At 39.4% G+C, this 18768-nt stretch overlaps 1 protein-coding gene across 3 annotated transcripts in view; it reads left to right on the top strand.

Moving 5' to 3' along the window:
- The first annotated feature begins 1392 nt into the window (after positions 1 to 1392).
- apaf1 (apoptotic peptidase activating factor 1) overlaps positions 1393 to 18768 on the top strand; it is a 35092-nt gene continuing 17716 nt past the window's right edge. The window contains exons 1-25 of one of the 3 annotated variants that reach the window (XM_023350165.1): positions 1393 to 1535; positions 3450 to 3622; positions 3713 to 3902; positions 4005 to 4205; positions 4305 to 4494; positions 5134 to 5246; positions 5358 to 5489; positions 5600 to 5838; positions 6117 to 6284; positions 6453 to 6584; positions 6675 to 6788; positions 6871 to 7055; positions 7246 to 7372; positions 8039 to 8164; positions 8277 to 8417; positions 8501 to 8626; positions 8904 to 9053; positions 9309 to 9437; positions 9769 to 9894; positions 11090 to 11209; positions 11305 to 11430; positions 13615 to 13731; positions 15259 to 15384; positions 17786 to 17917; positions 18006 to 18131. In XM_023350165.1, coding sequence (XP_023205933.1) covers positions 3479 to 3622; positions 3713 to 3902; positions 4005 to 4205; positions 4305 to 4494; positions 5134 to 5246; positions 5358 to 5489; positions 5600 to 5838; positions 6117 to 6284; positions 6453 to 6584; positions 6675 to 6788; positions 6871 to 7055; positions 7246 to 7372; positions 8039 to 8164; positions 8277 to 8417; positions 8501 to 8626; positions 8904 to 9053; positions 9309 to 9437; positions 9769 to 9894; positions 11090 to 11209; positions 11305 to 11430; positions 13615 to 13731; positions 15259 to 15384; positions 17786 to 17917; positions 18006 to 18131 — 3480 coding nt within the window. In that variant the 5' untranslated portion in view covers positions 1393 to 1535; positions 3450 to 3478. Of the gene's footprint in view, positions 1536 to 3449; positions 3623 to 3712; positions 3903 to 4004; positions 4206 to 4304; positions 4495 to 5133; positions 5247 to 5357; positions 5490 to 5599; positions 5839 to 6116; positions 6285 to 6452; positions 6585 to 6674; positions 6789 to 6870; positions 7056 to 7245; positions 7373 to 8038; positions 8165 to 8276; positions 8418 to 8500; positions 8627 to 8903; positions 9054 to 9308; positions 9438 to 9768; positions 9895 to 11089; positions 11210 to 11304; positions 11431 to 12846; positions 12915 to 13614; positions 13732 to 15258; positions 15385 to 17785; positions 17918 to 18005; positions 18132 to 18768 lie in introns of those variants that run through there. The other 2 variants (XM_005810737.2, XM_023350166.1) reach the window with 2 other exon arrangements.

The raw sequence follows: 18768 nt of genomic DNA on the forward strand, positions 1-18768 counted from the left end.
TGAAACAATTCATTTAAAGTATTGCAAAAAATCTAATGTAAGGTGGAAAACAGTTTTTATACATCCAACAAATTTATTCTTTATGTTTCAATGAAACAAATACTGAGACACAGTGACTAAGATGATATTTGGAGGAGCCAAGATAAGATGATCAATCTAAAAACACTGTACCAAATATCAAACATGACAGGGGCAGCATCATTCTGTGGGTCTGTTTTTCTGCCACTTTCATAAAGTGGATGGAATAATAAAGGATTATGCTTTTATATTCTTTAATATTACCTCAGCGAAGTTCCCAAATTGTGATTTAAAACACTCATAACCTTTGCATAAAGCTTACCAATGTCAAGCTTGAAGAAGCATCCTTACCTGAAACCTAGTAGAAATACAGTATGTGCACAATGTTTTTTTTATATAAAGGTTCAAGTTTACCTCCAATCTATTTTTCCTTGCACATTTCATTTTGTTTCTCTGTATGTTCACTTTATCTTAATGTTTTTTATTTGCTTATATCACAGTTTAAAAGTTTACCTCGAATCAACATGTTATAAAACATGTATTGTGTTCTTTAAGAGGACAATGATCTCACACACACCTCTAAAGTGGTTTTGATATTAATAAATTACATAAGCAACAAGCTCTTAGAGAGCCATGAACAATGATACTGACATTTTTTATTATTTTTTTTACCCCTCCAGGGGGTCTTTTGTGGGCTCTAATGTCTCTTATATGACAGTAGGCTGACAGGAAAGGGGGGAAGACATGCGGCAAATATCGTCGGGTCCGGGAGTCGAACCCGCGACGGCCGCGTCGAGGACTCAAGGCCTGTTTAATATGCCAGTGACGTTTATATTGAAATAAAACTATGCTGTCATCTGTACGCGTTACCAGGCAATACAAGTTACCTTCAGGTGTAAGTATGTTTCGTACAGCTGACAAGGCACCTTACAGTCTTGAACTGATCGGTTTCCTGTTATTTTTATGACACCGAATTTGAATAAAGTGGTAACATAAAAGTCAAATAAACAGCACAAAATTATAACCACACTACTTCCAAGACCAAAATCGAAATGTATATATTTTACGTATTTGTTATATAGACACTGTTACAAATGTAATAGTGTCCCACACAATAAAACAATACACGACACTGCTGTACTTTATTCTAATAAAATCATATTTAGGTATAACTGCGTGTTACCAACTTGAAACATGTTTAAGAAAATGAGCTAAATGACAATTTACGACAGTTATGAAATTACTTGAACGCAGCATCAGTTTGCCCAGTTACAGATTCGTTAGTTCGTGAGTTCATTGCTCACGTGGCATAAATATCTTCATGTGATTGGTTGTCTCTAAACGAAGTCGTTGTTATTGTTGTTTGTCCCGGAAGCTTGAATCTCTTATTGGGCGTGTGTTATGTCGAAAGAGAAATAAATAAGAATTTTGTGGCTTGAGGATATCTTGAAAACGCGACATAACTTTGAGGACTATCTTTCAACAGATAGCTTAATATTTATTCACAGAAGATAGTAGTGAGTACTTGTTTTCTGCTACTTTCTTTGTTTCTGTTTACCTCGGAATGTGTGAACTTGTCGAGACATATCTTTAAATGGTCAAAGTGTATCAGATATGCTGTGGCAACACTGGCGTCATACTTAAACTGTGGTTTTGTTTACTATATTTAGTCTGATAGTTCAGTTTCTCATTAACCATTTGAATTTAAGGACTTTTAAGAATAAGTTTTAAATGCTACAAGTTAGTCTTCCTAAAAACGTAACGCCGTTTAAAAACGCCGGATATATTTTTTTATATTTCAGTAACATCTGACGGTATTTATCGATACCTTCTCCTTCCTCTTTGTCTTCCGGTGTATTTGTCTCATCCTGTGTGAGTTGAAACTTTGTCCACATCATTTTCTGTCCGTCTCACTGTTATACTATTTTTACCATTGATTTCTCTGACAGTAATTTCTATTTTAATTAACTTATACTTTAATTGTTTAATTGTGACAATTTTCACAATTGAAACCTGGTCACACAGTTTCTTATTTGTAAGTTTGAAAACCATTTAGAGATTAGCCTATTTCATGAACTCGGTTTCTAAATAGAAGCCGAAGTATGATATAGAATTGTAACACACAATCATGTAGTTCATGCGAATGTAAAATTCAGATTCCCAGAATTTAAATATTTTTGCAATAATAATTAAAACCAAAAAAAAAAATGAATGCACCAATCATATCCATGCACTTTACATTATTTGCACTCAATATCTGGTTGCTGCAACTTTTGTAATAATTATTGCATCAGTTGAGTGTTGCAATACATGTGATCTGTGCAATTCTTTTTCTGCTAATAGCAGCGACCTTTTCTGACCTTCTTTCTGAGCTGGGTGTCAACTGCTGGCAAATCAGCAGACTTCTGCATTATTGTGTAGGCCATAAAATTTAAAACAAAAACAATTCTTATTAGTCTTGTGCGCAATTTCACCAGTTGTTTCCTAACTGGTATAATTTCCCCCCAAAGTTTATTTATGTTTTAAAGTGCATTTAAAGCATAAATAAACTAAACTAAATAAAAGTAAAGGCAGTAGAATAATTGACGTATTTAGCAGCGTAACACTAGCTTACAACCAAAGCTGGGTTAGAACAAACCCAATTGCTCAGACATTCCATACATGGAAGAGATCGAGTAAAAGTAAACATAATCTAGTAAAGGGCAGAAACGGATAAATCAAATAATAAATATAGAGCCTAAAGGTATGTATTGCTCTCTCCCTCCACCCACACACACGGTAACAAGAATGAACAAAATTTTGCAACTTATTAGCACAAATTTTTAAATTTTATTGCATTTACATGAGCGAAGAAGTTGGCTGCAGGTTTATTTTGTTGCTGTTTTTGGGTTTTTTTTGCTGAGGAAGTGGTTTTAATTCCAAAATAGAATTGAAGTAATTATATGCTTTTATTATACAAGCCATATGACAAATTATTTAGAGCAGTATTAGTTGCATGTGGTAGTTTAAATCATTCCTTGAATCTGTTCAGCTTAAAAAGGTGCAGCAAAGTTTGTGTTTGTAAACAAAATAAGGTGAACATTTTGTATAATCATACAAAATAATTTACAAAAATATACTTATTGACAGAGGAAAGCCATGTTTTGGTGAGAACTGACAGCTGAGTTAGTGAGAACTTTTCCTTGCAAAATTATAAGTGGGGAGAATAATTAATATTTCCAGCATTTTGAACAAATACATATTTAATTAACTCTATACATCTTTAAGTTAACGAAAGGTTTGGTCAACTTTTGGTGCGACACAAACTATAATTATGTGGGAAATATTCTGCTGAGTGTAATTAAGTAGAGTGCAGAATCTATGTTGCTGTTGGCCCGTTTTCTCATCCCTGTTTTTGAATATGAATAAATTTTTTTCTGGGGGGTTTTTAGCATCTGAATGGTCTGTGACCTCAGCACTGATGGCGCTGCAGGAGCGGACCCGGAGAAGTCTGCTGCGCTTGCGCCACCAACTGGAGCAGGACATCAAGCCACAGGACCTCATGGACCACATGATCAGCGATGGTGTGATCACTGTGGATGAGGAGGAGAAGGTCCGGATTAAGGTGAGCCAAGTCAAGCGACGTTGAAAGGCAACTAAACTACTTCTGCCCCAACCCTCCATTTGTTTCAGTGTTTGTGATTTCTTTCTGCAGCCCACCAGAAAAGACCAAGCTGCAGCACTGATCGAGCTGCTGCTGAGGAAAGATGATCGCTCCTTCATTTCTTTCTATAATGCACTGGTTAAAGAAACGTACTACGATCTGGCCAAACCGCTGTATCAAGACTTACCAGGTGTCTCCTTCAATGGACGAAAGGGCTCCTTTGACAGCTCCGAAACTTCCGGTGAGAAGTGAGAAATTGTGGAGTTTCTGAGTTTCACCCTAATGTTTTCTGCATTCTAAATCCGGATACTTTATAGCAACTCTTTTCTGTTTTCCTCAACAGTTCAAATTATGCTGAGTGAAGGTGGCGTCCCACAGAGGCCTGTGGTGTTTGTGAGCAGACCAGAGCTGCTGAATCAGGTCAGGATGAAACTTGATTTGCTTCAGAAAGATGCCGGCGGCTGGGTTACGGTGTTCGGCATGGCCGGGTCAGGAAAGTCTGTGCTCGCTGCCGAGGCTGTCAGAGACCAGAGACTCATCGAAGGTGGAAAACTAAATAACTCAAAGAAAACATGAACTCTAGGTTTTGGTAAATAGGGGTTATTGTTCCTTTTTCTCACCTCTTCCCATCTCCTGCCCACAGAGTGTTTCCCCAATGGGATTCATTGGCTGTCCATCGGTCAGCTGGACAAATCAGACCTGCTGGTGAAGATTCAGTCATTGTGTTTTCGCCTGGAGCAGAACCTGGATTCCCAATCGCAACAGCGGCCGCCCACCTCTCTGGATGAAGCAAAGGAGCGCCTGCGCTTCCTGATGCTGCGCAGGTTTCCCAGGTAAGCTGGATGTTCCTCTGGATCGAGTGATCATCTCTGTTAGATAAATATTATTATTTATTTCCTTATTTTAAAAAATATGTTTTAAACTAGCAGTCATTTTATATGTTATCAAACAGTAGTGGTATAACCAGGTGTAATATAAAGATCTGATTCAGTTTTATTTTCTGTCCCTTAAAGAAACGTTCAAACCTTTTGTATTTTATTTTTTCATATTTTTGACATGTTACAACCCCTAACTACGGTATTTTACTCTGATTTTTTTACTGGGGTTCTTTGTGAGTTACCAGAATAGTAAATTATTTTTGAATTGTGTAGAAAACAATATCTGATTTTTTTTCCCCTCAAAAATCAGAAAACACCTGGCTTGTATTAAAATTCTCCCCATTTACTGTGATACCCCAAAATAAAATCCAGTGCAGCCAATTTTTTTAAGAAGCCTATTTATGCTGTTTTGGTATTATGTCTCCTTTTCCTTAAAATTGCACTACTTTGTGTTGGCCGTGTTGAAATTACAATAAAATACATTGAATGTGACTAAATGTTATGAATTCTTTGGAAGGTTCTGTAGTTCTGGAATGAAAAGTAAATTACAGTATTGTTCATGTTCATATCTTTAACTATCTTTTTTGTTTTTAGATCTCTATTAATCCTCGATGACATCTGGGATAGCTCGGTGCTCAAAGTGTTTGATATTCACTGTCGAATTCTTCTGACCACCAGAAACAGAAGCCTCACTGATTCTGTTAGCGGTATGTCGTCTGCTCTGAATGCATGTCATTTTCTTTGTTACAGTAAGAAAAAAATACAGCAACTCTACCCACACTATGTGTATTATCTGCTCTTGTGCTTTCATATTTTAGGTGCCAAGTATGAGGTGGAAGTAGAAAGTGGTCTGGATGACAGAAAGGCGCTGGAGATCCTGGCCCTGTACACTAAAATGAATCAAAACGCGCTTCCTGTGGAGGCTCGCGACATCGTCAAAGAATGTAAAGGTCTGTAAACTGAAAAAAGACAAAAAAAAATTTTAAAACTGGCCTCTGACATTCCAGTAAATTTACACTTTTAAACTGTGGTTTTACTCCACACATCGTCTGCCTCTCAGGCTCTCCTCTGGTTGTGTCTCTGATCGGCGCTCTGCTCAAAGACAAACCCAACCGGTGGGATTACTACCTCCGCCAGCTGCGGCAGAAGCAGTTCAAGCGCATAAGGAAGTCTTCGTCCTACGACTACGACGCCTTGGATCAGGCCATGGCTGCAAGCATCGAGGTTTTACCTGACGAACATCGGGAACTCTACAAAGACCTGACTGTGCTGCAAAAGGACGTCAAGATCCCCGCTAAGGTTTTTCTATGCAGTACACTCCTGTCACACTTTTCAATTCATCATGAACACAGAGAACAAACAGCTAAACATTCAAAACTGACAGTTAATTTTCTGCAGTGACTGAATTTTATGACTTTGACAAAAATTCATAAGAGAGGCTATAAGTTTCTTTTCCTTCATCTTCCAGTATTGTCCTTTACTTGCTGGTGTCTTGAAAAGTAACTTAACTATTTTATGATCTAGATCAAAAATAATAATAAGAAAAACATAAACGACTCCTCTTTCTTTTCTTGTAGATATTGTGTGTTTTGTGGGATTTGGAGCCAGAGGAAGTGGAAGACATTCTCCAAGAGTTTGTCAACAAATCCCTGCTTTTTGTAGACAACAACAGTAGACTGAACCTGTACTACCTTCACGACCTCCAGTTGGACTTCCTGGTGGAGCAGAACCGAGATCAGATAGAGGTTTGGCCCCTTTCTTTTGTATCTTAACATGCCAACTCTAAATAACTCTGATTATCAAAAAAACGAGCAGACATTGTGTTACCTGATCCTTTGTTATATCTAAAATAAATACAACTGGACAACAATTTCAGGTTTATTGTTAATCAATAATATCCTGCCACATTTCAGAGTCTTCACAGTAAGGTGGTGAACCAGTACAACCATCACTACAGAGAGGCTGCTCCCACCTCTGGAGACGAGGGTCGTCTTTATTGGATCAGATTTCTCACCTACCACTTGGCCAAAGCTCAGATGTTCCAGGTGAAACTCAACTCCGTTCCACCATATCCATTCAGTTAGACAAGTTCACCTTGTCTTCATCATGTCTTCTTCTGTTGTCCTTCTGGGTAGGAGTTGTATTCGCTCATGTTCTCGCTGGACTGGGTCAGGATGAAGGCGAAGGTAATGGGTCCAGCGCCCCTCATCAACGACTACATGGAGTACGGACCCATTCTGGACAAAGAGGTCAGTGAAACACATCGAATTTAGCTGCTGTCTTTGTGGCGGTTGGGAGTTTTTCTGCATATTTTGCTCTGTTCCCACCCAGAACAGTGAAGTTTGCAGCCAGTTCCAGGAGTTTCTGTCGCTGAACGGCCACCACCTAGAGCAGCGTCCGTTCCCCGACGTCGTGCAGCTCGCTTTGTCTCAGCCGCACTCCTCCGCGGTCTACAGACAGGCTCGGGAGCAGGCGCTGCACCCGGCCAACGCTGGGAAGCTCTACTTTGAATTAATGTATGAAAACAGTTTCATTTTTAAGGCAAAATTCTAATTTTGGCTTAGTCAAGCTGGAGTGGGAGCAATTATTTTGTAGCTCTTCAATTGTATTGTACTTAATGACTTTAAGAGATTATTCATTTTAGAAAAATACTTATCATAATCTTCCATTCAGTGTTTTTGAGTGTATTTGTGTATGTATTTACAGAAATAAGAGAACCATAGAAAATCTGTCCCGTTTGGTGATCCATCCTCACCTGGGCTCCATCTACTCCGCCTGCTTCTCCCACGATGGAACCAAAATCGCTTCTTGTGGAGCCAGCAAAACCCTGAAGGTATCTGGAGCAATATTACAACCAGAAAGGCAAAGAAAACTAATTGCTTATAAATATTGTCAAATAAAATAGTTATTATATTATTTAGCATTTTATTTATATATGTATTTTTCTTTGTATTTATTTATCTCAGTCTTTCTTTGCTTCTTTCTGTTTTTCAGTTATTTCTGTCATTTTAGATAAGTTATCTTTAATTCTTGACTTATTGATTTCATAATATTTCCTTTTAATATATATTATATATGTTTAAAATTCTTCAAATGTTTTTTGTAATTGTTGTATACTTATTTATGTAACCACATACATTGTACTTGTGTATTTATTTAACATGTACATATGTCTGTTATCTATTTAACCCTTTTTCCTTAATGTGAAATATTAGTACCGTATATGTTTTTTCAGTTTAGTTTTTTTTCCTTTATCTCAATTTATATGAAACCATGTTTTAAACTAAAAATGTAGATATTTAAAATTTTTGATTACAGATCTTCAGTATTAATCCATTTGTAAACATCCCTTTAAGTTTTGTACATTGAATCACTTTTTTAATTAATTGCTAAGTCTGATTTTAAAATTAGATGTGTTTCTGATTCAGTAATATCCCAAATAAATCTCATTTCTGTCTTTTTGATTTTTTCGATTTTAATCAGTGAACTCTTCTCTCAGGTATTTAAAAGTACCTCAGGTGAGAAGCTGATAGAGATCCAGGCTCACGATGAAGAAGTTCTCTGCTGCGCCTTCTCCCCTGATGACCATCTTCTAGCAACCTGCTCAAGTGACCGGAAAGTCAAGGTGAGCATTAGCTGCTAATCACAGCAGCTAATGAATAAAAGCAACTTAATGTCTAACTTACAGATGGAAAATGCTACGCTTTTCTATTTAAACGTGAGATTTTATCCTGCAGGTGTGGAACATCCAGCAAGGCAAACTACTGAGGACCTTTGAAGAGGAGCATGAAGAGCAGGTGAACCACTGCGAGTTCACCAACATGTCACAGCGCCTCCTACTGGCCACATGCTCCAATGACAGCATCTTAAATGTCAAGGTGAGGAATAGCTTGGCTTCTCTCGACATTCCTCTTCACTTTGTCAGTATTTGTCACATTGTGTATTATTTCTGTTTCTTTAGCTTTGGAATCTGAACAAGCCGTCGTCTCAGAACACCATGTTTGGTCACTTTGAGCCGGTGAACCACTGCTGTTTCTCTCCTGATGATGCTTATTTGTCCACTTCCTCCAATGATGGCACCGTTAAGGTAACTTTCAGTCAAATTTAGATAAATACATTCATGACTTCAGTTGTTGCTTTATTTAAAACCTAAACGTTTGTAGGCGTGTTAACAACAAAGTTTCTCCCTGCAAAAATTTTAAATCCAGTAAAACAAAATCTGTGCCAAATAGAAATATCTTTAAATGAACATATATTAAATCTGGACTGACTTATGGTTGATCGTGTTGTGATCATTTTACCATAATCACCCTTAATAATGCTTGATATTATAACTTTGTTTTTTTGTCTTTGTGTTCACACAGCTGTTCCAGGTGTCTGCAGCCAACGAGTGGAAGACGATCGACGTGAAGAGCTTCTTGTCAGAAAGCGATGATGAGGACGTTCTTGTGAAGTGCAGCACCTGGACCGCAGACGGCAAACGCATCATATGTGCCGCCAGAAATGCTGTCTTGGTGAGCATTAATACAGGAAAATGAGAAATTTTGAATGCAAGCCAGGATGAATGACCACATGCTGATTATTATTCGATGAAAGCCGTCAAATGTGTCTGATAATTAGTTAAAAGCCACTTTCAGTTCTGTCTTTCCTGCTCTTGTTTTGCATCTGCAAAGTTTTGCCGTTTTTGATTTGTTTTACATCTTTTTAAAATATAACAAGCTCTACCCAATATACGTGTGTCTTTATGCCTTGAAATTCCTGTGTCTTAGGTGTTTGACGTCCAGACGTCGGACATGTTGCTGGATATCAAGACGAATCGTCTGAGCACGGTGCAATACTGTCACGCCTGTCCTGCCAGTAACCTGCTGGCATTAGCATTCTCAAATTATGCCATCGAGGTACTCATTTATCTAGCTATTCTAGTACTTGGTTTCCTGTAATTTCTTCTGAAACGAGGGGAATATTTTGCAGTGTCCTCCATATTTAGAGGCACATCAGAAGATGTGTAGAAAGACTTTAAAATAAATAAATTAAAGCAGGATTTCCTACTGATAGATGTGAGTGCATTTGTTGCTAAGCAATCCCAATTTATACCTTTTTCCGCATTTTTCCCATAAGTGCCAGTCAGTGTGGAGAGCACTGTAAATCTTTTGCATTTCAAATGTAGTTTAAATAGTTTAATGTCAAAGTGTGGTTAAAGCTGTTTGTTTCTATGTGGTTTCTTTTAAGCTGTGGGATCTTGAAGAAAAGAAGAAGCGGGCGGACTGCAGCGGCCACCTGAGCTGGGTCCAGCAGGTCCAGTTCTCTAAAGACGGCTCTCAGCTGCTGTCCTGCTCCGACGACCAGACAATCAGGGTGAGAGTTTTCATCTGTGTGATGCGATTTTATGCTGTTACAGAAGTCAGATGTTCCTCCAGTTGTTGATATCTCACAGTTTGGCCAACTTGGAGATACAAGATAAGGAACTGCTATGCTGGGTGTATTTTAGATTTTAATAACAGAAAAACGTAAAAAACTGTTTTTAATATTGATATAAACAGCATGTGGTGACATTTATTCTAGTCTGTCAGATGTAATCTGGGAAATCTGCAACTTCCAAACCGCAGGGCTAGACAAAGATTGAGGTTGTGTAACGGGTCAGAACCACCTGAGAGTGGATTTGAGCCTCTTGTGGTCAGAATGACCCTGGGTAAGAGCTGCAGCTCTGAATCCACCAGTGGAGGAGGAAGAAAACAAACCTCACAAGTAACAGCTCTCTTGCTTCAAACAGCCTACACTGCTCTGTGGTGTTGGACTAAACATGTTAAAGTGTGTGTGTCTCTGCTGGACTCCGTCAGTACTCCGCCTCTGAATGGGATGACGAATATGAGTTTGCATTTCCTTCCTTGACTATCTGTCCTTTGGAAGTTATTGCATTATAACTGGCTTTATTATGGAATAATAAAGTTAGTTATAGGAACCCAAAGCGCCCTAGAGTACTGAGCTACTGGATAGTAGTTACAGCTTTCCTGTCCAGAGGTGAGGCTGCCATACGCTACTGCCACCATTAGCAGTGCAAGACGGGTGAAGAATCCGGCCAAAGGACATGAAGATGGATGGAGACGTTCCTACCATTGCCCTTTCTAAACCTGCAAAGTCTTTGGAAAGAAAGTCTTGTATAAAATCAGGTAAAGGTACTGAAATTGCATTTGCTGGAATGGGTGACTGTGTCTGGGTGGACTTAATTTTTTGACACCAGGTCACATTTAAACCATAAATAAAGAACCACAAAATCATGACAAATGTCTGGTAAAACAAAACTTCTATTAGCCAGGGTTTATTTTGAGCAGTTTTTGCTTCCTTTCTGTGTTTTTTCTTTGGTAGAAATATCTGCCATAAATTGTGAAGTTTTGTATTTATTCTTTAAAAGTGGCTTAAAACTTTTATCATTTTTTTTATTATCTGTTGGATCAATTCAGCTTTATTTAAATACACTGGACAAATATAGTGAAGCATAAATGTATATATAGCAGAGTGGAGGTTCACATGTCTTGCTTGTCATGTGTTGCAGTTATGGGAGACCGAGAAGGTCCACACGTCCTCGGCTGTCAGCCTGAAGAGAGATTCGGACGTTCTCTTTAATGGTGAGGAAATCATCGTGTCGGCTGCAGACAACTGCAACAGACTCCAGGTGAGTTGTTAGGAAAGCTGGTTTCTCAATGAAACTGAAGCTGAACTGTACGATGATACGGTTTTTTCCCCTTGTTTTGTGTGTTTTTATCACAGGTGCGTGATGGCAGAACAGGATCGGTGCTGTTCCAGTCACAGGAGCTGCCCTTCAGAATCCGGTCTACATGTATGTGCAGGAATCCATCTGCAGTGGTTCTGGGACAAGAGAATGGAAATGTGCAGGTAAAAAACGCAAGATAAACTGGAATCCATTTGAATAAAAAGGAAAAATGAAGATTCTTCATTTTTATTCAAATGAAGAATCTTCTTACATTATCTCTTCACTTTCTTCATCCAAAAACACAAAATTAAAATGGTAAAACTGATCATTTATGTTTGACATTAGTTGAACTGATTTAGCTGATTTGACATCAAATATCAGAATAAATAAACGGCTCTAGTTTTGATGTGTGTATTTTGAAACTGTAATACTTTTCTGGACTTATGACAGCCAATACAGATGTTTTTGCTTTTTTAAGCTGTGTTAAATAGTGTTTTCTGATAACATACAGTCCTATAGAGTTTTTCTGTTTTTGTTTTTCTGTCACACTTTTGTGTTTCAGGTTAAACAAATTTTAATATCAGACAAAAATGACCAGAGAACATCGTGTCTGGTTGCAGTTTGTAAAAGATTATTTTATTTATTAACTGGCTGAAAGCTATGTAAACCAACATGCGAGGGGAAAAACAACACTTCATTCACCAATTGAAAGAAAATCAACAATAGTCAGTGACATCAGTCTGGAAAGAGTTACTAAGTAACTTTTGTAAATCAGAGAGAGCTATTGTCCCTAAATAGATGTAAAAAATGGAGAAGTGGGGAACCTTCCTGGGAGTGTCCGGTTTACCAAAATTACTCCAAGAAAACATCAACAGGTAATCCAGAAATTCTCCAAATATCCCAGAACAACATCTACATCAGGCCTCGCTTAGCTCAGATAGGGTGAGAGTTTATATTTTTATAATTTGGGAAGGTTTAGAGTTAAAAATTGCTGAACACAAAAGGAATGCAAAGGCATTTTGTTAATTAAAAAAACTGCATTAAAGAAAAGAAAGACATCTTACCAAAAATCAAACATGGTTGTAGTATTGTGATGGTTTGATGAAAATCCTGAAGAGTCTTTTCCTGTTTGGCTGTAAGTTCCTGACTCTAAGCTCAGGCTTTCTTCAGTTATGCAGCAGGAAAGTGATTGAAGGCACACCAGCAAGTCCACCTGTCTATGACTCAAACAAATGGAGATTTGGAATGACCTAGTCAAAGCATTGACCTAAATCTTAAGCTGGTAATTCATAAAAACTCCCCAATGTGGCTGAATAAAAACAATTAATTCAAACAGCAAAGTATAGTCAGGCTCAAACGCTTGATGGAAGATGTTTCTGTTATTAAGTTTAGGAGTAACTTAGTTTTTTACAGCACTGTCTTGTCTGATTTCTAATCCTGCTCTATTATACCCTTTGTTTTCTGTTTTGCTTCCTGCAGATCTTAGTCGTCTTGTTGCCCCACTTGGTGTAGAGAATATTGTAGGCAGAGATTGATATCCCGGGGTTCTTTGTCACTTTGTTTTATTTGTTTTTCCCCATTCGGACTTTCCCTCAAAGTTATCCCTCTGCAATAAAACCGGAGTCTCCTGGGACTGCAGCGTAGTGGCGTAGAAGTCCTGGAGAAGTTAAGCATTTTAATTACTCTTCCTCTCTGGACCTTCCAGAGCCTTTTCTTCTGTCTCCTGACTTAAGAGATAATTAATGGAGCAATTAATAAAACAGCAGCACAGATGGGTTGATCTCTTGAACTTAGAGGGGTGAGAACCATTTTTCTGCAAGAAAAAAAAAAGAAAAGTGAATATTTTTAGACAAAACTTTAAAGTTCCATTAAGGGATTAGGACCTGCAGCTGCAAAAATAGATGCAGGGCAACTTTTGGAATCAAGCACATGCATCAAAAGATGTGCAACAAAAGACTTGAAACAACATCCTTTATTGGCATCCTCAGCATTTTGAAACTGAAGCACTTTTGTATTTCATACCTTACTTTTTTCTTCTACTCTGACTTGGAAAATCACTCAAACTTGCCTACATCTACCAGGAGAGATATCGAGCATATTTCTGCTTCTACTCCTCTGCTAACACCAGGTGGCGCCCTGTGATAAAGCCCCGCAGCCACAAATCACTGCAATGCATTTCTCCCCAGTGCATCCAGAGGAAAATTAGCAACATCTCCTCGTGACATTGTCAGATGTCAGGTTGCTCCTCTAAAGCACAAAAGTGACTGCCTTTTAGTAAAAAATGTGGGGCAGAGAACAGTCTGCCTGTGCGCTTCAGCTACGTAGGAATACACCATGTGTTTGTGCGTGTTTGTGTTGTGTGGCAGGTGTCAGGGCTGACAGCTAGTCGGGTGCTGAGGACGATTGGCTGCAGGATCCGTCAACTGCTGACCTCCTGCAGGGAGGTGTTGCTGGCTGTAGCTCAGTGCACAGGCAGGGTGCAGGTATTGAACGGTGAAGACAGAATAGAAATGACTGTTTGCTTCCTTAGAATATTAACAATAGCAAAGGGATTATAATAACCGTTGGTTCATTCTTTGATCATCCAAAATTGCACATACTTTGATTTTGGAAAGTAAATAAAATTCTGGTTAGTGTTGCACAGCACTTTTTATTTTTGCTAAATAAAATCCAGTTCAACCAGTTGGCTTCATAAGTCAGCTAATTAATAATGGATCTTTCAGGAAGACTATTACCTTTAACATAAAGTCAGAGCTACAATGCAACAGTTTCGATAGAATTATATTAATGTGTTAAAATGGCCCAGTCCAAGTCCAACCCTAAATCTAGTCCTCTTCATGTCAACAAACACATTTCCTGGAGTCTTAAATGAAATAACTGAGTTTCTAGATATTGGGGATATACTGTATGTTCTCCTACAAAGTATTCACTTATGGAGCTGAATGCAAATGCAGGCCACAGTTTTCAGATTTTTATTCACCTCGTAGGAGAACACACTAAAGTTTTAGCTTTCAAATTGACAAAATCAGAATGAATGCTTTTATATTTAGTTTGTAAAATCCTTTCTTATTAGGTTGCATTCTTTCTTCCACCTCAACTAAGGTGTATAAAATGTCCCACAGCTTCCTCGCACGGCCTGTGCAGCTTGCAGCCCAGTTCTTGAAGTTTGACGAACTTGGTAGCCTCAGGCTCTGTCTGCTCAGACATTTCAACACGTTCTCATCTGAGCTCTGACTGTTCTAGAACACACTAAAATCCCAAATGTTGTAACGATGCTCAGCTTTTCTTAGGTCTCCAAGACTCACAGGTGTTGTGCTACACTTGATTTTTGTTATTTTGAGCGATTGATTATTAGTTAAAACTGAGAAGTTATGATCACAGTTAGAAAGGGAAAGAGCTGTTTGAAAATAGGTCATTGGAATGACATTCAGCAAAGGTCCACTGAGTCCTGAAGTGAACCAGCGATTCTGCTGCTGAAGAGGCTTTTTTTGACCATCTGATATGCTTCAAGCTATGTAACCTATGACTTACAGGCTGTCCTACATGCTGGGTATTTTTTCTCAACCTCCATTCAAGCTCTTGTGGCTGGCTAAGCAATGTGGATGGCATCAACTAACTCACTCGCTCTTTGGTTACCTAGCAACAACCAGTTTAAGGATTAAGGTTTTGACACTGCGCCTCATAACTGCTTGAAAATGAAAACGTCGGCTTGTAGTGGAAGGAAAAAAGGAGTGCAAAAGCTCAAGAGGAAATTGTCAATAAAATGCCACATGACGAGTTTGGCATTATTTCAGATATTTTAAACATAAAAATCATCAATAATTATTGTCATCGACTGATATTAAAGCCTTATATTTGGATGCGTTTTTTACCGTCCAGCTGTCCATCATAAAACCTCAGGCGGCACCTTCCTTCTCTCCTTCTAAATACACATCCAAATCGCAGCATGTTGTGTGCTGACTTTATTTGATTCTTTGAGCTGCTCATGTTTCCGTGTTTGCTCTGTGTAGGTGTTGGCGCTGCCCTCAGGGAAGCTTTTAGCCACTCTGCTGGGACACACCAAGACCGTGCTCCACTGCCAGTTCTGCCAGAACGGACAAACTCTCATCACCTCATCCGAGGACACCACCATCCGGGTAGGTTATACTTCTCTCCTCTTCCTCCTCCTCTTTCTGGTTCTTATATTTTGTTGTGCCAACTAACTTTTATTTCCTCTCAGTTTAATGGGACATTTGTTCTCCTTCTCTCCTAACCTGCTTCCCATTTTTCTTCCTGGATATTGATTAATTTTTCCGCCTCCATGGCGATCCCTCACCTTGACTAAAGTACCTGCAGCACTGAATCATTCATCAGCAGTGCTTGGGTCTCTGGTGTTTTTAACCTGTTAAACTCTCCGTTGACCTCTTGACCTCTCCATTCTTCATCCCTCCTCCGCTGTGCCTCTCAGCTCTTTATCTCCTCTTCTTCCTCTGTTGACCACAAGCAACTGCCTCTGCTTGTATATGTACAGCGTATATGTATGTGTGCATATATGAGGCTGTTCCGCTCTGTTGACCTCACCATTCATGCTCCGTTGTTTATTTTCCCTTTCGCTGTTTCTCTCTCATTCCCTCTTTTTCTTTTCCTCGCCATCCTTGGGTTTGGTCCACGGATGCCGTCCACTGCAGCGCTCCGTTCAACACGGCGCTCTCGTTTTGTATTCATCCGCCTGCTGCCTGCAGCATCGCTATTCTCAGCCCGTCCGCTGGTTATTCAGAAAATATTCAGTTTCATGCTGCCTGACATGTGCTTGTGAGGAAATGGAAGTGTGTATTTAAATGGAAATGCAAACGCAAAGTGAATGTAAATGAAACGGATGTTGTTTGATGATGGATTTTAACCTTCAGACCAATAAAGGAGGGGAAAAGGCAACACCGTGCAGCAGGATGTGATTGATGGTTACCTCTATCGGTTTCCCAGTTCAGCCTCCCAGTTTGTGCTGATTTATGTACTGGCGTCCATAATAGAGCCGATCTGGATCAGCAGGCACAGAGTTTTCACTCCACACATGCATTTTGTATTTACTTTTGACTTTCTGACCTAAGATACTAATCTAATTCTATAGTTGGAAAAAATGCTTTAGTCTCCTTCATAAATATTAATTATCTGCACACGATATGTGTGAAAAGTTTTATTTAGAAGAGTCACAACAGTGAAAACGGTTCTGTAGTAAAAACATATATCACAAAGCAGAATTATCTCCATAATTTTTACTGGTTTCTGAAGTCCTAATAAATATGATGTTTTTGACTATTTAATAAATATACAAATAATATCTGCGATTCCAGACATCCTTCACTTCTAAAGGTGCAGCTGTGCATCTATCCACTCATTTTCAAACATTTACCTAGAATGTAGAAATATCAGATAATTCCAGGCTCAGCATTTATTTCTATTAGGGGTCAGCATTTATCGTGCCGTTTATCATTTTTCAGGATAAATTTCTCATCATAAGAATTTTAATTTACTGTTGTCATGATATAGTCCAACTAATGGCGTTTAAAGCCCCCCAAAACAGTATGTTCAGCGAGGGTATCAATAAATATGTAAATATGTTCAAATGTAGTTACTGTGTGCAGTTTAGTGATGCTAACTACACCTCCTTATGTGATTGGTGTCCTAAAGAAGCATATAGAAGCACATAGAACCAAAAAGCGAAGCTCTCGATTTACCGGTCGATCTACGTTCCCACCCTCATCTATGGTCATGAGCTTTGGGTCATGACCGAAAGAACGAGATCGCGGATACAAGCGGCCGAAATGGGTTTTCTCCGTAGGGTGGCTGGGCTCTCCCTTAGAGTTAGGGTGAGAAGCTCAGTCATCCGGGAGGGACTCAGAGTAGAGCCGCTGCTCCTTCACATCAAGAGGAGCCAGTTGAGGTGGCTCGGGCATCTGGTCAGGATGCCTCCTGGACGCCTCCCTGGTGAGGTGTTCCGGGCACGTCCCACCGGGAGGAGGCCCCGGGGAAGACCCAGGACACGCTGGAGGGACTATGTCTCTCGGCTGGCCTGGGAACGCCTCGGGATTCCCCCGGAGGAGCTAGAAGAAGTGGCTGGGGAGAGGGAAGTCTGGGCCTCCCTTCTGAAGCTGCTACCCCCGCGACCCGACCTCGGATAAGCGGAAGAAGATGGATGGATGGATGGATGGATGAAGAAGCATATCACAAATGGGAATGTTTGTCAAAAGCAGTATTTGTGCTTTTGACAATAATACCACTAAATATCTTGATAAGCTTCAAGTTTGTATCACTCACCTCTACTTTGAGCTAAAAAGAACTAAGTTGATACCAAAAAGCAACCTCAAGTACTAGAAAAAAAAGCAGTCACAATAATAACTTCTTTGTGTTTATTCAGTTTTTTGATATTGTGATAATCGAACACCCTTTTTATAATTTAGTAACAAAAGTTACTAAAGCTGTCCTGATATCAGACATGTAGGTTTGATCCGAAGCAGGAGAAAGCTGCTGCTGACAGAACGCTCGCCTTCTTACTCTGTGTAGGTGTGGAAGTGGAAATCAGGCGAGTGTAAAGTACTTCAGGGTCACAAGGAGCAAGTTCGATGCTTCTCTTTGCTCTCCGACTCAGCAAATGACTCGAGACTGCTCTCCTGGTCCTTTGATGGAACTGTGAAGGTGAAAGTGACACACAGGAACACACTACATTTAACAGCAGCGTAACATCCGACCATAAATAATCTGTCCTCCTTCTGCTCACTACCAGGTGTGGGACATTGAGAGCGGAGAGAAACTGCAGGACATCAAAGCTCATCAGGGAGCCATTCTGTCCTGTCACGTCTCGCCAGACAGATGTCTCTTTGCGACCACCTCTGCTGACAAGACCACTAAGGTCCAACACTAACAAACACACATACACACACACCCCCCCCACACACACAGGAGATGAGACGCATCTATTTCTGCCCCAGGGTGACAGCGTGACCTATTGCACATCCACATCTTTTCTCAAAGCCCTCTGTTTTCTCAAGGGGTGTTTGCATTAATGTGTTGCTTCAAGTGAAGTTCGAGGGTAAAAAAAAATTCTCATGCAGGAAGGCGGGAGACTTGAGACTAGCATCAGATGGCTGCAGGCCTGGTGAGTTAGCCGCAGGTTAGTCTGTCCTTCTACGTCCGAATGTGACTCAAGGTCCTGCTAGCCAAGCAGCCCTGCAGCCCACAACCCTCTCTGGATGTAACGTTTGCCAGGTTGCCGTGCAACAACACCACTCTGCCTGACTTTGGGCTGACTTTGACTTATAAAGCTGGGAGAGATCCATTTTTCTTCAAATTTCATTTCAATTTTGTTTATTTGTATATAGAGTCAAATTAAAACCAATGTCATGTCACTTTACAAAGCAAACAGCTCCAATACATTTCAAATTACATAAAATTAAACTGCCACATAGGGATGAAGCAATCGAATTAATTGTGAAGAATTTATTGTTGAAATAATTGTCATCTAATTTAGTAATCGATTAATTGTTAAT

The sequence above is a fragment of the Xiphophorus maculatus genome, chromosome 17, assembly GCF_002775205.1.
Source record: "Xiphophorus maculatus strain JP 163 A chromosome 17, X_maculatus-5.0-male, whole genome shotgun sequence".
Taxonomy (NCBI): Eukaryota; Metazoa; Chordata; class Actinopteri; order Cyprinodontiformes; family Poeciliidae; genus Xiphophorus; species Xiphophorus maculatus.